We start from the raw sequence: 16,968 nt of genomic DNA on the forward strand, positions 1-16,968 counted from the left end.
ATAGGTAAAAGTTACAGTCACTCACTCAATTAGTATAAATCAGGCGTATAAATGGGTTAAAAGTAGTTTGGTGACATTCATAAATTGTAGTATATAAACTATACAATAACGGTAGGAGTTATTTTATTACAACAGTGCTCAGGTTTGTTGAACTTTGCATATCGCTTTTCTGCTAAATCTTCAGAGATATACATACACTTAAACTACCACTGCATAAGTGTTGTTTCCAATCTTTTAGTGGGCAAGGCCTTTAGTATATTTGAAACAGGCTCCTCCATTTTTCCAATGGAACATTGTTTTACCAACATTACTACCCACATTTAACTATCAACATAGATAGTTTAATTACCTTTCATGTAGGATGTTGGCGTTGTGTTAGCATGATTGCATTGTGTTGAATGGAGTACATAATTAAATTTTAATTAAAGTAACTATTATTCACAATATCAAAAATGTCTATAGTATATTTATCCACATTGGTTTGGCAGAGTCATATACACGTATAAAGTATATGCTGGTCGTAAGAGGCGACTTACTGGATCGGCTTACATGGTCACACTCGGTGACTTTGTTTACGCTAGCCAATGTACCCCAGTGGCTTAGATCATTGCCAACAATATTATGCTCAGGATCGTGTGGTCCAGATTCGCTTATTTACAGATCATACAGCTGAGTGCTGTTTTAAACATCAAACGAACTTGCACATGTATGCAGTGATGTAGATGGCTTGTTGCCTTGAACAGGTATGTGTATGTATTGAGTACATGAATGAAAGCGAAAAACAAACCATTCCATGATGTGAAGAAGTTGATGGTTTTTACAGACCGCCGTCATATAGCTATAACATTGCTGAGTGCGGCGTTTATCAACAAACAAACATACAAAGATAGAGCGGATGAAAATCGGAGTCATAGGCTGGATTAGAAGGATTGGAGTATAATTTAGTCATATATTGAAGAGACATTTTAATACGGCGTTGTTTCGAAGAAGGTTCATCAGCTTTGACATAGGGGTTGTCAACAGGAGATGTTCTAAAAGCACCAAGGCATAGTTTTAGTTATTGATATTGGATTGAATCTAGCTTTGTAAAATTACTCTTGCAAGCTCCTGCATACACAATGCCCTTGTCCAATTTAGAACGGATTATTGATCTATATAGGTGAAGGAGAGTTGTCTGATACCCTCTCCTCTTTGAATTTTAGACGACTTTCAACAAATCTAGGGCCTTCAGGCATTTTGTCTTGAGATATTTAAAATGTGGCAAAAACGTCAAATGGTGGTCGATAGTTAAGCCCCAAAATTGTGTTTCCTTTTTAATCTTAATTGGTGTGCCATCTAAAAATAGTTCAGGGTCTTTACGGGTTTTATATTTGCAACAGAAATGTATACAATTGGTCTTGTTCTGTGAAAACTTAAGGCCACTCTTAAGACAACATATATTAAGACACAACTGTAATTGTCTGTCAAGGATGTGTATATTTTCACCTCGACATGAAATATACTGAACCAAATGAAAAACTTCACAATCCTAAAAATTTAACATTTTGACCAGTTATCATTGTGGGTCCTTATTGTGTATTTAAACAGTAATGGCCACGTATTGTCTTCAGATAACACCCGTTTTTGTGCAGGTGAATCGATCAAAATCATGTGCACAGCACTATAGTGGATAAAGTGGTTTTTCACGTGCAACTGGTCACGTGGCCATAAAACCGCACGTGTTTTCAGCCATACTTGTTAGCAGTCATTAACAAACAAACAAAAACACGAGAAAACAAAAGTCTTTACGTCCATTTGTCATGCCACGCCTTTCAAATGTGCAACGTGAACGTGCCATCGGCATGTTGCAGACGGGAACGTCCGTAGCTGAAGTGGCAAGGACGATGGGTTGTAGTCGACGGACTGTTTATGATTTACAGACGCGTCTACAGCAAACGGGTACCACCGCTGATCGCCCTCGGCCAGGTCGACCACGTGTGACGTCACATGCAGAGGATCGTCAGATTGTCTTACGTCACCTCCGACACCGATTTGTGTCAGCTACATCAACCAGAAATGAACTGTTTAGGGGTAGACTGAGTGCGCAAACTGTTCGAAACCGTCTGAGAACTGCTCACCTTCAAGCACGACGGCCATGCTGCGGGCCGATTCTGACTCATTTACACAGACGTCAACGTCAATTGTGGGCACAGCGACACTTACGATGGACTCAGAGGAATTGGAATCAAGTCGTCTTCAGTGATCAATCCCGATTTAATCTTCGATTTGCTGATGGTAGGGCGAGGGTGTAGAGGCACCGTCATGAACGTTAGGCCCAGTGTTGTGTACAGGAAGTTGACAGATTTCCAAGCGGAAGTGTCATGGTGTGGGGTGCTTTCTGTGGCAATGCACGTTCCAGGCTCCTTGTCATCCGTGGCAACCTCAACGCTGCTGCTTACCGCGACCAGGTACTGGCACCAGAACTTCTGCCTTTTATGGCAGCACATGGACCCGGTTTGATCTTTCAATACGACAATGCCAGACCCCACACAGCAATTTTGACAAGGATTTTTCTTCAGAATGCGGGAGTCAACGTCTTGGACTGGCCGTCAAGGTCTCCCGACCTCAATCCCATCGAACACGTCTGGGATGCTCTTGGCAGAAGTCTGCGCACTCTCCAGAACCAACCACAGAATTTGCAAGATCTTGGCACCATTTTGCAGCAACAATGGCGTCGTCTTCCCAATCATGTGTTCACAAGCATCACCAGTTCCATGCGGATGCGTTGTGTGGCAGTTGTCAACGCACATGGTGACCATACACGCTACTGAACTTGTCTGCCATCAGATTCTCGTGCTTGGGACTTATGATTTAAACTGTTGATGTTATTACCGAATACCGTAGGTGCTTGGAACAAATTATGGTTACCACCGTTAATTAAAATCCTTCTATGGACATTAATGAGTAAAAATTACCTTCTCTGATACATTTGTCCGTTGTATATCATATATGGGATTACTTTTAAAAATGTGAAGTTTTTAATTTGACTCAGTATATTAAAATAACCCACAAACAATGACCTTTTAGCTTTTTATTCAGGATATTCCCCTTCTCGACTGACACAGGGGCGCAACCCACGACAAACGGGTTGCCCAATTCGGTCGCTTTTTTTCAACCACCAATTGGGGTGCTGAGGACACATTCTATTCTACCCCGGGTCCCCATTGGCGCGGTTTTCAAGATCTGCTCTGGAAATAACATCTTCTACTGACGCACGGACGGACGAACGGTGTCCATTGTAATACCACCCGCTAAACGCGTGGCGGTGGATAACAAAGATACCAGCTCTCTTATGTTGTTATACCTTTCGGCCATACAATTGTGATTTGCTAACGTTTCATCATGTTTTAGAACATAATTGAGAGAATGGGATACATAATCTAAAACAGCATTTTTTGCAAAAGTGTAATTAATATCATGTATTGTTAGTAATATTCATTATTTTGTCATTGTAACAATATCACAAATATGTATTAAGTTATGGTGACAAACGTGTACCGCCTGCGTGGTGTAGTGAAGACAACGCTTGTTCGAAAAATGCAAAACATCAGGGCCGGATAATAATCAGTCTCGATTGCCGAAACATATTTCATTGGGCGTAAAAAACCAAGTGAATTCAAGTATACGAATGGATCACTAGAGTGATTAATTGAGATTGGACTGAGATTGGTAGTGGCTGTGCCATCAATGGGGGTTGAAGCAGTGTGAACAAGTGTCTCTTTGGGAGGGTTTTGCATGACCATGCATGTTTATATTTACCACGTTTTAGAATATTTGCTCATTCCAATTTTCAACTGAAGGGATGGTGTAACAGAAGTTCGTGTGATCCCTAGTGTGGTGGCCTCACATTTGCAAACGCCTGGTATCATCACTGCTATTCAGTGATCCGTTCATATCATTTCCACCGCTGTTTTGCCTTTTGCTTCACAATGGAGTCTGATTATTGTCTGGCGTTTTGTGTTTGGTTGCTGGTGATCTAGTTTGTACCGTCAAATAATAGTCATAACTGCTCCATATTCGAGTTTTACATAATATCTGCGATAATCTAGTGAGTACACTGTTCATCGTTGAAAAGGGTTTAGACATTGTTAGTGTACGATTTCTGCTAGTCACTGTACGGCTGGAACAGGTAAAAGTTACAGTCACTCACTCAATTTGTATGAATCAGGTGTACATTAGTATGAATCAGGTGTACAAATGGGTTAAAAGTAGTTTGGTGACATTCATAAATTGTAGTATATAAACTATACAATAACGGTAGGAGTTATTTTATTACCACAGTGCTCAGGTTTGTTGAACTTTGCATATCGCCTTTCTGCTAAATCTTCAGGGATATACATACCCTGAAACTATCACTGCATGAGTGTTGTTTCAATGGGCAAGGCCTTTAGTATGTTTGAAACAGGCTACTTCATTTTCCCATGCAGCAATGTTTTACCCACATTACTACCCACATTTAACTATCACCATAAATAGTTTAATTACCTTTCATGTAGGATGTTTGCGTTGTATTAGCATGATTGCATTGTTTTGAATGGAGTACACAATTAAATTTTAATTAAAGTAACTATTAATCACAATATCAAATATGTCAGTGGTATATTTAGCTACCCTGGTTTGGCAGAGTCACATAGACGTACAAAGTATATGTCATCCTCGAGTAAAACTTCTCACCCCTAAAGCGGTAACATTTTTATGTAAGATACGTACTTACTCTTGTTTACGTTATCATCAAACATGATTAGCTGATAAGCTGCATTTAACAAATGTTCAATGTTATTCTTGATAAGTACCTGGCTAGAAGCAAAATTAATTAAAATATCATGTTTATCCTTCCAGATCTGTGCACGATACAATTAATTGCATCACTGATTTTTATGAATGTTTTTAGTTAAACCAGTGATTTGGTTAGTTATATGGTGTACAAAGGACGAACGCTGCCTTTTCAATAATGTGCTTTTGAGACCCATGGGGATTCTGGATTTAGCATAGGTCCTCAGGAACCATTGCTGGTCGTAGGGAGGCGACTTAATGGATCGGCTTACATGGTCACACTCGGTGACTTTGTTTCCGCTAGCCAATGTACCCCAGTGGCTTGGATCATTGCCCACAATATTATTCTCAGGATCGTGTGGTCCAGATTCGCTTATTAACAGGTCATACAGCTGAGTGCTGTTTTAAACATCAAGCTATTTGCACATGTATGCAGTGATGTAGATGGCTTATTGCCTTGAACAGGTATGTGTATGTATTGAGTACATGAATGAAAGCGAAAAAAAACCACATTCCATGATGTGAAGAAGTGCAGGACTCATTGTGCGGCTAAGAGTACAGAAAAATATGTTTCGGCATCTGAAGATGTTCAGATTGTGACAAAATGTATCCTGTGTATCTCAAGGGAGTAACTTTTGCTAAATTACGACAAATTAACTGTCTGAAACTGACTTCTTTAATGCAAAAGGTACAGATTGCTACTGACAGCCATTCAGATAGACGTCGAGGTACTGCAACAAGGTCACCTTAGCTGTGAAAATGAGTTTCCGGCGGTTAAAGTGCCAGATAACCATCTCAGAATCCTCTGGTTTCAGTGCTGCAAAATACATCATCTGCAAGGGAAAAAACAACCATAATCAATATTTCTTTAGAAACGACGAAGTGTTTAAAATGTGTTTTTGTTAATATGGCCTGAATTAATTGTAAGTTAATGTGATCATTCAAAAGGCACAACTTAAATACCAGACACGAATTGGAAAGTGAGCTATTGATAATTTTACTTTGGTTCATTGAAGTTGGTGAGTGGGTGTTTTTTTATGCAATCTTCCATTTTCAGCCAATTCCGGATGGAAGGTAATCGAGCTTGGACCAGGCAATCAGTGACAAAACGCTGAACCAACGACCAAGACACAAAGCAAGCAGAGCCTTATCGAGAGACAGTAATGGTAGTTTTTACCTGAATAGGAAACTCTCCGAGAACTCTGTACATGAGATTTTGGTGATTGTCCAGTCTGAACGTTAGGCCGCTCTCCAGATTGTCTCGGATTTCCTCTTTGTATTCTTCACTGCTTAGACCTGAATATTACACGTTAACATCATGACACAGGTATCATTGGTTGTTTCTAAATCACTAAAATGTATAAAGAGACTCTCTATATATTTTGTTGGTTGTTTTACGCCGCAATCAGCAATATTCCAGCCATATGACGGCGGTCTGTAAATAATCGAGAATGGACCAGTGATTGATTGCATGGATCATCGATCCAGACAGTGGGTGAGTGAGTGAGTTGGGTTTAACAGCGCTTTTAACAGTATTCCAGTTATATCACGGCGTGTCATCTTAATGTGGGAGGAAAGCCCGAAGTGGTGCAGGTCTCAGACGTTTACCACTGCGGTGAAACCCACGAGCATGGGTATATGCTGCTGACAAACCTAGAAAAATAATCGTGACGAACCAGGATTCGAGCCCACGATCATAAGTTTCTGGCGTGCTCAAGGGATGAAACTGCACAGCGAACCGCAGCGCCTGGGATATGATGGCAGCGAGCTTGACCACGCTTTCCAGTTAGTTGTCTCTTACGCATGGGTTGCTGAAAATCAATTCTAACCCGAATCTACACGGGCACAGACGCCTTTTAAAAGAATTACACCATAACACCATTGGTCCTGTATACCTAGAACCTGATTTGTATATTTGAAGTACAACACTGCAACCGTATACAGTCAAACTGATGATAGGTTTTACCGTCCATTCTGAATATGGCATCCCAATAGTAAATGTAGTCTCCAGTCAGATTTGTCGGAGATGGGGCACTTGCAATGAGGCTTTTGTTCACCCCCAGATCCTCTGCTAGTTTTTGGCCCAGGAAAAGAGACGTCACAGTGATGTCCAGATTAGCTGCGAACAACTGCTCTTCGAGAGGACGAATATCGCACAGAGAAGCAATATTCAGGACTGGAAAGTAATTATAAAGACATAATAATTGAGACAGATATAGTCATTTTGACCCTGAGACGTGTAACCATAACTTGGTAGCATTTTTCAAAATAATCTTGAACAGACAAAAGAGAAACTATGTTTAACTTACCCACTCATGTCGATAATTTCTTTTGTATCTTTCCTTCATTAATTAATTACTTCGTTTACCATCCCTTTGTGTTATTTCACACCACAGTAAATATATCACTAAGTTCATGCAACCATGAACTTTAATACAATAAAACTGAAAAACCCCGACACCTATTGGTAGAAATGTTGTACTGAAGGCACTGTTGTTACCCAAACTTAATCACCTGTTTTGCAGTATACGAAGCTCATCCAAAATTGTAATAGAAAAATTCAGTCAAAATGTTTTCATTTCATCTGGAGACCTAAACCTGACAAAGTTAAAGATAAATTATGTCATTTCATCTTAAATATGGCGGCATCAGTGTCCCAGTGCTGGAAGTGGTTATCGCTGCACAAACATTAAGCTGGATTAAGAGACTGGTTCATGGTAATTCCACGTGGACAGCTTTCTTTTTTTTAAATGTAGCTATTGCAAATGTAATTAACATGGCTGATGCTGCCTATATTAACGAAAATATTATTCCAAACATTAACAATATTAACTTTTGGAAAGAGGTTTTGTTATGGTGGTCAGTATACTTGAATTGCTGTGATAATGTTAAACGATCTGGTGAGGGTATGATGAGCAAATCTGTCTGGTATTATAATGAAATCAAAATTGCTGGTAAGTCTATTTATTTCCCAAAATGGCTTTAAAAGGGTATAGCATATATATATGACTTCATTCATGACACAGGGAAATTATATAATTCTGACGAACATGTGCAAAAATACAGTTTGAAGACAGACTTTTTGACCTATCAATGAGGAAAACTGCCAGTAGTCCGGTATAAGAATATAAAACTTTGTGCTAAAGTTTGCCAAAGACCTGTACTTCCTTATAATGTATCAACATTAAACAAGAAAAAGTGAAGCAAGGTATTTTATGAAGCCCTGTTAAACCGTAAATTTATAAAACATAAGTGTAACAGTAAATGGGAAGATGTTCTTGTGAAAAAACAGTATACAGATACAGAGTGGACAAACTTTAACCTGGCAAAAAGATGTACACAAAGTTCTGATTTAAGATGGTTTCAGTTCAAAGTTATGCCTAATTTTTTAAGTACTAACGGTTATTTTTATTTAAAATTGGCTATGTTGAATCGCCAGTTTGTTCATTATGTAATTGTCACTATGCTGCTGATATATGGACGACACTCTCAGATTGGCTTGGAAACTATACAGAAGGCAGAGTTAATTTTAGTAATGAACACATACTGTTTGGATTTAAAGAGAATAATAATAATTCACCCAATGCAGTAATTATGGAAACAAAATCTGTGCTGTTTACATTTAATAGAAAAAAGTCAAACCAAACTTATTCAAAAAGAAATACTTCGATATTATGAAATAACAAAATATATTGCATATTCAAATTGTAATTATTGAAATGATTGTAATGTAGCTATTGTTGAGGTGGACATTTATAATACCAATGCAATGTATCTGAACACAACACCAATGCAAATGAGCTAAGCACACGCTCAACGATGCCCCCGAGAAAGTATCTCAATGAACAGGCAAAATGGCGAATTGTGGGAAGGATAGAGGGAGGGGGATTATTTCACACGACAGTAAATATATCATTAAGTTCATACTACCATGAACTTTAATACAATAAAATTGAAAACGATACCGATACAATATTTAACTGTGAGCTGTGAGCGGTGCACCTTATAAAAAAATGTCTTTCAATAATTGTGCAAGTTATTTTGTGACATTTAAAAAAAGGTTTAAACACTTGGTACTAGAACCCAGTCTATGAATTATTTCATGATGTAGATTGATTCGCTTTGCTTCGTATCGAATGTTTAATAAACAGCCGGTTCTTTTATGACGGTGCAATGGTAGATCTAGTCGTATTTCTTTTATTGGATCGGTGTACAATTTCCCACAGCGGCCGCAAATTTGAGGCACGAAAACTTTCTATTATTTCACGTCGGAATGGAGATAAAAATATTAAAATACGGACAGCCCCATATATACACATGCACAAAGCGCTACCCTATTCATAGTCTCTTGATTTCACATATGGGAATCAGAAATACGAAATATGATGATGTATGACTGAATTAGGCTTCCATAGTTTCATGAACCCAAATTTGTCCAGATACCTCAAGGAAAGCGTGCTTTACGTGTTGCTGCAGTTCCCCTACCCTATAAATAGTGAAATTCAAGTTTCAGAAACGTGGTTGCATTTCGCTCCTGTGTGAAATTCCCCTTCCAATAGAGGTTGAAAATCAGCCATGGTGAGGAGAAAGTTAACGAACGCTGAAAGATGGCAAGTGATAGGCATGAAAAATGCTGGCATGTCATGCAGGGCCATTACAAGAGAAATGGGTCGTCGTCACAGTGTTATCACTCGTTTGATTGCCAAACATGGTCAAACCAATGATGTCAATGACAGGCATAGGTCTGGAACGCTGAAAGATGGCAAGTGATAGGCATGAAAAATGCTGGCATGTCATGCAGGGCCATTGCAAGACAAATGGGTCGTCATCACAGTGTTAACACTCGTTTGATTGCCAAACATGGTCACACCAATGATGTCAATGACAGGCATAGGTCTGGTAGGCCAAGAAAGACCTCTAACAGAGAGGATAGACGTCTTTTCAGGATAGTCAGACGAAATCCATTTGCCACTTGAACAGATTTAAGACTGCAGTGGATTACCCATCAGAGACTCAGAGCGGCTGGTTATAACGCCAGAAGACCAGTAAAACGTCCTCAACTGACTGAGAGGCACATGCGGAATCGTCTGATATGGTGACGTGCCCGTAGTCGATGGAACTTGGCCAACTGGAGAAGGATCCATTGGTCTGACGAGTGTCGAATGCTGCTATGAACTGTTGATGGTCGAATACGTGTTTGGAGGCAACGTAACACTCGTTTTGCACCAAGGAACATCCAGAAGACCTTAGCATGTGGCAGGGGTTCCGTCGTGATATGGGGTTGTGTTTCCTTCGGCTGCAAACTTCCGCTGGTGACAATTTGTTTGAAACCTGAATGGCCAACGATACCAAGATGCCATTCTTCGTCCAGTGGTAGTCCCTCGTTTTGACAACCATCCTCTTCAGACAAGACCTGTTTACATGGATGACATTACTAGACCACACAGATCTCGGGCAGTTTTGGCTTATTTGCGTCAAGAAGCTATTGCCACTCTTCCTTGGCCGGCCTGTAGTCCGGATCGTAATCCGATTGAGCATCTCTGGGACATTCTTGGCCGGAAAATCAGACATCGTGATCCGCCAGTTCAAAATCTCGCTGGGCTTGAAGCCGCACTTCATGAAGAATGGATCCGTTTGCCTCAGAGAAGCATTGAACGACTTGTAATGAGTATGAGGCGTAGGGTTGAAGCTGTGGTCAATGTCCGTGGATCATACACACGTTACTGACGTTTCTGTCTTGCAATAGACCCTGCACTCCCTAGGGTGTCTATGTGACACCTGATATGGTCTAATGATATCATAACAGTAACATGACAAAGACGTTTTTCAATCATTTCTAATCCTTCAATTTCTGGTCTTCGGTAAAAATCCTTTCTGCTCATATTCTTTGGGAACACAAGATAAATTTGCTTTGGGACAACTTTTGCATCACATGAGGTTTACATATACGGCTTACAACAATCATACATAATAGTTATAATAGTCATCATTAAGTGCCAGAAGTAACAGCTCACAAATATGATGGGTGGCACTTAACCTTCGTGCATGTGTATACTTCGAATCGATGTTCAGATAAATATATGTTCACAATAATTCTGTCATGTGCGTTAAAATGGATTTCAACATTATTTTCATCAAGCTTATTCAGGTCGCTGGATTCACAGGTCATCCTCTCTTGTAAACTACTTCGGCATGAACACATGTTTTATCTATATCTCAAAGCAACAATGTTTCTCTCAGATGCATTTCTTCATAACGAGCATCTGTCATAATGTCAATGCCTCGACCATCTTCCTCGTCAGTTGAATTCAACAATGTAATACACAAGGCCTCATCCCAAGATTCCTTCCAAAATACCCACCACGTGATCAGGGTTACGACCTTGGGATGAATTGATAAATTAATTTGCATTTTTAGAAAAGAAATGTTATCGTGAATACAATTATTAAAAAACATCCTGTACATGTTACTTTTTGATTGCACTGCGGATTTCTTTTATTATTTTCTAAAACTTTTTGTGTTCCCCCTTTCTGACCACGCGATCTCATATCAACCACGCCCCATAAGCGCATCCGCTTATGACTTCAAGAACTTTGCAAGTTCGCTTGTCTTTGATATGAGCAACAAAACATTTCCATGTGACACGTAATTTAACGGAGAGTTGTTCTAGATAGCCTTTGGTTATTTTGATTATGACATTGGTGACTTTGTCGTGGAGAAAGTTCCAATTCAAGACGACATAATTCCGATCGTCAACTCCAATCGACAATATGGCGCCTCTCTTCCCGCCCTTGCAAGTGCAACAGAAACTTTGACAAATTCAGTTCCGATTCTTGGGACCAGTGAATCAGTGTCACGGCGATATTTCATTGTGGAAACAGATGAAGCCGAATTTGTATGTTCACACTTCTTTTGTCAACCATGCGTGACACAGCACAGCACAGACGGTCGCAGTTTGGGAATGGTGAGGCCACCATGTTGCAGAAATTCGTCGATTCGAAAACAGCGTTGCCAAAACTTCTGGACTGAGCTAAATAAATGAAGTGTTTGGAGCGATCGTAGATACTCGGACTTGAAGAAACGGATATTAAACGTTGCACCAGATGAAGGATTGGTGTGGACAAAACGGGGAAGGGATCCCAGATTGTGTTTTAAACCTCGTGCACGATGTATATTCAAATCCCCCGAACAAAAATTAGAAGGGACAAGCGTGATCTAATGTTCAAAACTCAGTTCTCAACGCGTGTTAGGGGAATGAACTTTTAGGCAGTAGTGTATACTGGCGCTTATTGAGCACTCAAAAAAGACCAACGTGGTTATATTTATGGTTATTTTAAGAATTTCGCTTATTACACCGTTGCTTATGGGAGTCCTAGAGTGTGTGAGTGAGTGAGTTAAAATTTAACGTCGCATCGGCATTATTTCAGCCATAAAGTGACGAGACCAAGTGAATATATACACAATTTAGTTATTAATGCATTTTTTTATTTAAAAACATGTTGTGAAATATTTGAGAATATTATATTTAGAAACAATTTATGAAACATATTTGAGCATAACAATATTATATATACAGTTTTAAAACACGGACTATAAGCCACCAGTAACCAAAGCTAGGCCACCTCTATGGGGATCATGGGGACTGACAGTACCTCTGCTACCTGCATGATATCCCATCAGGATTTACGTCATCACTTTGAGCACCGTAGCGGTAACAAACAGCAGAGGCATGGCAGAGGCATCCATGTCCAAACTTGGCAGGTGTAGCAATGAAGTGGATTGGGGATATACACCTCCACTCCAATGCTACAGTAACCAGCCTTTATCAATTGAGGGATAGATGTTCGTGCGAAAGTGAAGAGGTAGGTGTTGGTCGGTTGGACCACACCATCCTTCTTCACTGTGAATCGGTTAATAGATATGACAGACTGTTGGTCAAGTTCCTTGACTATATCGTCTTTGGACATGGCGGACAGGCAATGTGGTCTGTCACGGACAATGCCCTTACACGAGTTCAGTGTCTTGTGCACTGAGACAACAACCTTGATATTGACAAACTCATTTATTTTGAGAAGATTGACAGATTGATATATCCATCCACATTCTGCAAGGAGAGAGCCAGAACGAAGCGTTGTGACATTTGTAACCTCTCCGCAGATACCAATGATACCTTTGGAGATAGCAAATGGATTCAATTTGATTGGTTCTTTGTCTTCATCTTCTAAAACCAACAAACCTGGCCAATAGTCGGATCGTGTGGGCGTAAGGGTCTCATCGGATTCAATGTGACGTCTTTTTTAACCAGGGTGTTGGGAAGCCATGTCGAAAGGAAAGTAATTCGGCACCCGTTTTCCCCACCCACCATGGAGTGTCAACAAGGACAGTCTTATGCTGCAGCGGATCTCCAAGCTGCAAAGACCGGGGATAAAGGGGTGGTATACTCCAGCAAATTTGACACGAAGAGCTAAAGCATTCTACAAAATGAAGGGTCAGGCTGGTTCGGCCCATGACAATCAATTGTAGAAGTACAGAATTCGGAGGTCAGCCCCAGCAGATGGGCCCATGAGCCACCGCCTTCTGGGCTTTGGGCTCTAAGCAAGTTTTATAGATTGTTAGATATGATATACATTCAGGTTAAAAAAAAAATTAAATATCAAAAGTGTGCGTGACATGACATGACCAGCCGATTGATAGAATCTGGCCCATTCTACCGCCCGTCTAGGCAAAGTTAGGGTCGAAGTGATGTGTTGGACTAAGGAGCACTATTGCCGGCTCCGTCGCCCTCAACCACCAGAACCCCTTTCTCTGCCGACACAGGGTCGCAGCCCACTGCAAACATTCTTGTTTATCTTGTTGATCCCCATGGGGATCAATAAACGAGACCTAGACAAGATCGTCTCATCACTTAATAACATTGCACAGTACAAGAGATTCAAATCTATCAATAGAGAGTTCCGTACAATAACAGGAAGGTCTTTTCAACGTCTACCACTACAAACTGGGTCTAGGCAGCCCACCAGAGAAGATGGCGTCCTGTGAAGGGTGTGACCCTTACAACATAACGTAGGCGGCACAGATTGGGTTGGGCCATGCGACACCAGGAACAATAATGCTTCAATAATTTACCACCGAGTCACAGATGGCAGAAAAAGTTTCTGGGGATGTAGCGTCGAGCGGTATGCTGGGACAACAATGCTTGACCACTTTCGGTATTTGAGCAGAAGTTTCATGGTGTGGGTATCACACATTGCAGGCGAACTTATTTGTTATTGTGCATGGTCAATCATATGTTGACGAAATTTTGACGTGCATATATCGCCCAACATGGTGGACACACCAGATATTGATCTACAGCTCAGGAATGTAGACATTTATCCTCATTGCACCATGTCGTTCACTATCATTTCATAAGTTCCCCTATTTTTCGTCAGTTCTATATGTAACTGGAAAAGGCATTAAAAAGATAAATAATTTATAGTTTGTGGCAATGTCAGAAAATATTATGGGAATATATGGTCAAACTAAGGAAATGGATAGGACATGATTTTTGTTACGAATTCATCAAGTTGGAAACACAATCTTACAACGTCAGCAGTGGTGTCGGTACATAGAATTATAGAATAACCCACGAGGTACGAGTCTTTACGGAAAATATGTCACGAATGATGAAATTAATGTTTTAAGTCCCGAGCTTTAGCAAGGAACTTAAAACATTAATTTCACGAGTGACATATTTTCCGTAATCACTCGTACGGAGTGGGTTATTCTATTTATTACCCATCTCATATTAAAGACATGTTTCAAGAAAAAAACAATCAACTGTCGCCGATCAAGAATCAGCTGTTTTGTATCAATCCGCATGTGAAAAAACGCTGTCAACTCATTCCAACCGCATAACTCAATTAACGTGTTGTTATGCGTGAAAAATATAGTTCTGTTAAAAAAATGTAAAGATCACATTATTGCAGTTATATTTCTGTCCGATTTACACAGCGTACACTATCTAGCATTGATAAAGATGAAAGGGTTCATCAGGATTTTTAATCAAAGCTTGTTTTGACAAGATCACGTCAGTGACAGACAGCCCCCGTCGTGCATCGGCAGATACATGCATTTCACATTGAGAAGAGGAAACACGGAAAACATGTCAAATTTTGTATGTGTCATTTGACAAAAATGCCAAAAACTATAACAGCAACATAGACGGAATGTACAAAAGTCTTGTTTGTTGGAGAAAAGTTACGAAAAGAAGGTAAACTTTGAAAAGTACGATTGCTGTCACAGTGTCGGAATGAATGACCCGACTTGACCCAGATATGAGACAGCCGAAACCAGGAATGACAACAGAACCAGCGTTACAGTTTAATCCGGACAACAAATTTAATGAACATCGTGTGTGATTTGAGACAAGTGTCACTGATGGGAGACATGTGCATGTGGGATTTCAACAGGATTTGTCACAAGGCAAGTGGAAACAGTCAGATGACGGGAGTTTGTTCACATTTTGATGTGATTCATAATGGTCGAATACCTGTTGATAGACAAACACGGTATCTGGAGACTTGGTGCTAAGCTGTCCGCATTCACGGAGTTCATTTAGTTCAATATCGGACACAGGATCAGCTCGCTAGGGTAAGTTTTCTTTTCCTTGTATTTTTAATTATTTTTGTTTTGATTTCAAAACCTCTCCGAGTTCAGCAAAGTGAAATAAGTTCATGTCAACTTGTCAAGTTTATTCTTTTTCATTGTGTTTTCATTTTCATTTGCAGTGATCGATGTCATCATCGTTCACAAAGGCAAACCTGTCTATACAAAGTCCGGTTTTTGAATTCGAGTGGTCGAAAAATTCATCAAACAGCAAGTCCTCTAACACAGACGCAAATTAGGACTTGGTGGTGATGATCTTGGCGCCCTAGAAACAGTTTCTGGCAACATCAAAATCTGAATCTTGGAACTTCAATCTGGCCATATGCAGTTTTGACGACAAAGACATTAAATGTGTTCAGAGGTTGACTTATACGAATAACTTTTCATGTCAGTCAGATCTCCGTCTGCTTTAACGATGTCATTTACTTTGACAGGTCTCAAATCTGGTCGAGAATCACTAATTGCACACTGTGCAAATATCAAAAAGTTCTTACACTGAATATTTGAGCCTTTATGGGTAATAATAACACTTAGTGTGTCGACTAATTAAAAGCAAACTCTATCTTCATGCTAAAGGTAAACATGATGCATTGTTTGGGCCTGAAGAGGTGTTACTGTCTACTATTTTCTGAACTATTGATTGTCATGCAAATTATCACTTACACATTAAATCATTCAGTAATTGAACTTGGCGCTAGTTTTTGATTGGTTGCACATATGCCAATATTTGATCAAAGGCTTCAAAATGTATTCAAGATCTTTAAAACTTTCTTCATGATCTCATCACACTCATTATCAAGCGCACATATCAAAACACGAATTCTGGAACTCTGAATGACTGTCAAGTTTGTACTTACTCACTAATACTCTTGGTTCGCCAACTTCCTGCAAAAAAGACACAAAAACGCATCATTGTGTTTTGTTAAAACTGTTTACCCCTTCAACATGATTTTTGCATTAATATTTCAAAAGATAAAGTAAAGTAAATATCAATTTAAATTCTTCCAAATCCCTTCAATGCATTTTGACCAAACACAGAATATCAATTTGAACCAACCTTGAACATGAATTCAACACCCTCTGTTTCGTCCAAGATCCCCTTTACAGTGGCCATGGTGGTCTCCACGTCAGCAACACCTCTTGGCTCAACGATTTCAACAAGGAAACGAGCGTAGTCTTCGCATCTGGCAAAGCCCAACATAAGCATTACAGCTAATACGCCAAACCCGAGACTTTCCATCGCTATCTGTTGCAACAGAACAACCGATTCACTGCTTCAGCACAGCTGAACTCCATATATGTATATAATTGTTCAATAGTTAGGTCCATTTACAGAAAGGGTGGTTAGGTACGTTGACGTGCAAACAATCAACGTTATTATAGAATCACATGAGGAGATGCCCATGTAAGTTGTAATGAACTCTACCTATGAGCAACCATTGGTCAGGCCATTGCTTTGCCAATTTGTGACAACAACCAATCACATTTCGATGTACATAGTATGTTTCC

At 39.8% G+C, this 16,968-nt stretch overlaps 1 protein-coding gene and 1 long non-coding RNA gene across 2 annotated transcripts in view; one reads left to right on the top strand and one right to left on the bottom strand.

Annotated features, from left to right (window-relative positions):
• Window positions 1-5,906, top strand: part of LOC125375974 — a 52,601-nt gene extending 46,695 nt beyond the window's left edge. Inside the window, exon 2 of the long non-coding RNA XR_007218865.1 lies at window positions 5,870-5,906. This is a non-coding gene — a long non-coding RNA (uncharacterized LOC125375974). The remainder of the gene's footprint in view (window positions 1-5,869) is intronic.
• LOC124151705 lies at window positions 5,475-16,737 on the bottom strand. The gene is made up of 5 exons (XM_048387082.1): window positions 16,517-16,737; window positions 16,317-16,344; window positions 6,779-6,988; window positions 5,990-6,108; window positions 5,475-5,645 (listed from the first exon to the last, which is right to left on the bottom strand). The coding sequence occupies exons 1-5, from the start codon at window positions 16,697-16,699 to the stop codon at window positions 5,511-5,513; spliced, it is 675 nt and encodes a 224-aa protein (XP_048243039.1). The 5' UTR covers window positions 16,700-16,737; the 3' UTR covers window positions 5,475-5,510.
• Between the last annotated feature and the right edge of the window lie 231 nt (window positions 16,738-16,968).

This window comes from Haliotis rufescens, unplaced genomic scaffold, assembly GCF_023055435.1.
Source record: "Haliotis rufescens isolate VD_foot unplaced genomic scaffold, xgHalRufe1.0.p SCAF_64, whole genome shotgun sequence".
In the NCBI taxonomy this organism is placed as follows: domain Eukaryota; kingdom Metazoa; phylum Mollusca; class Gastropoda; order Lepetellida; family Haliotidae; genus Haliotis; species Haliotis rufescens.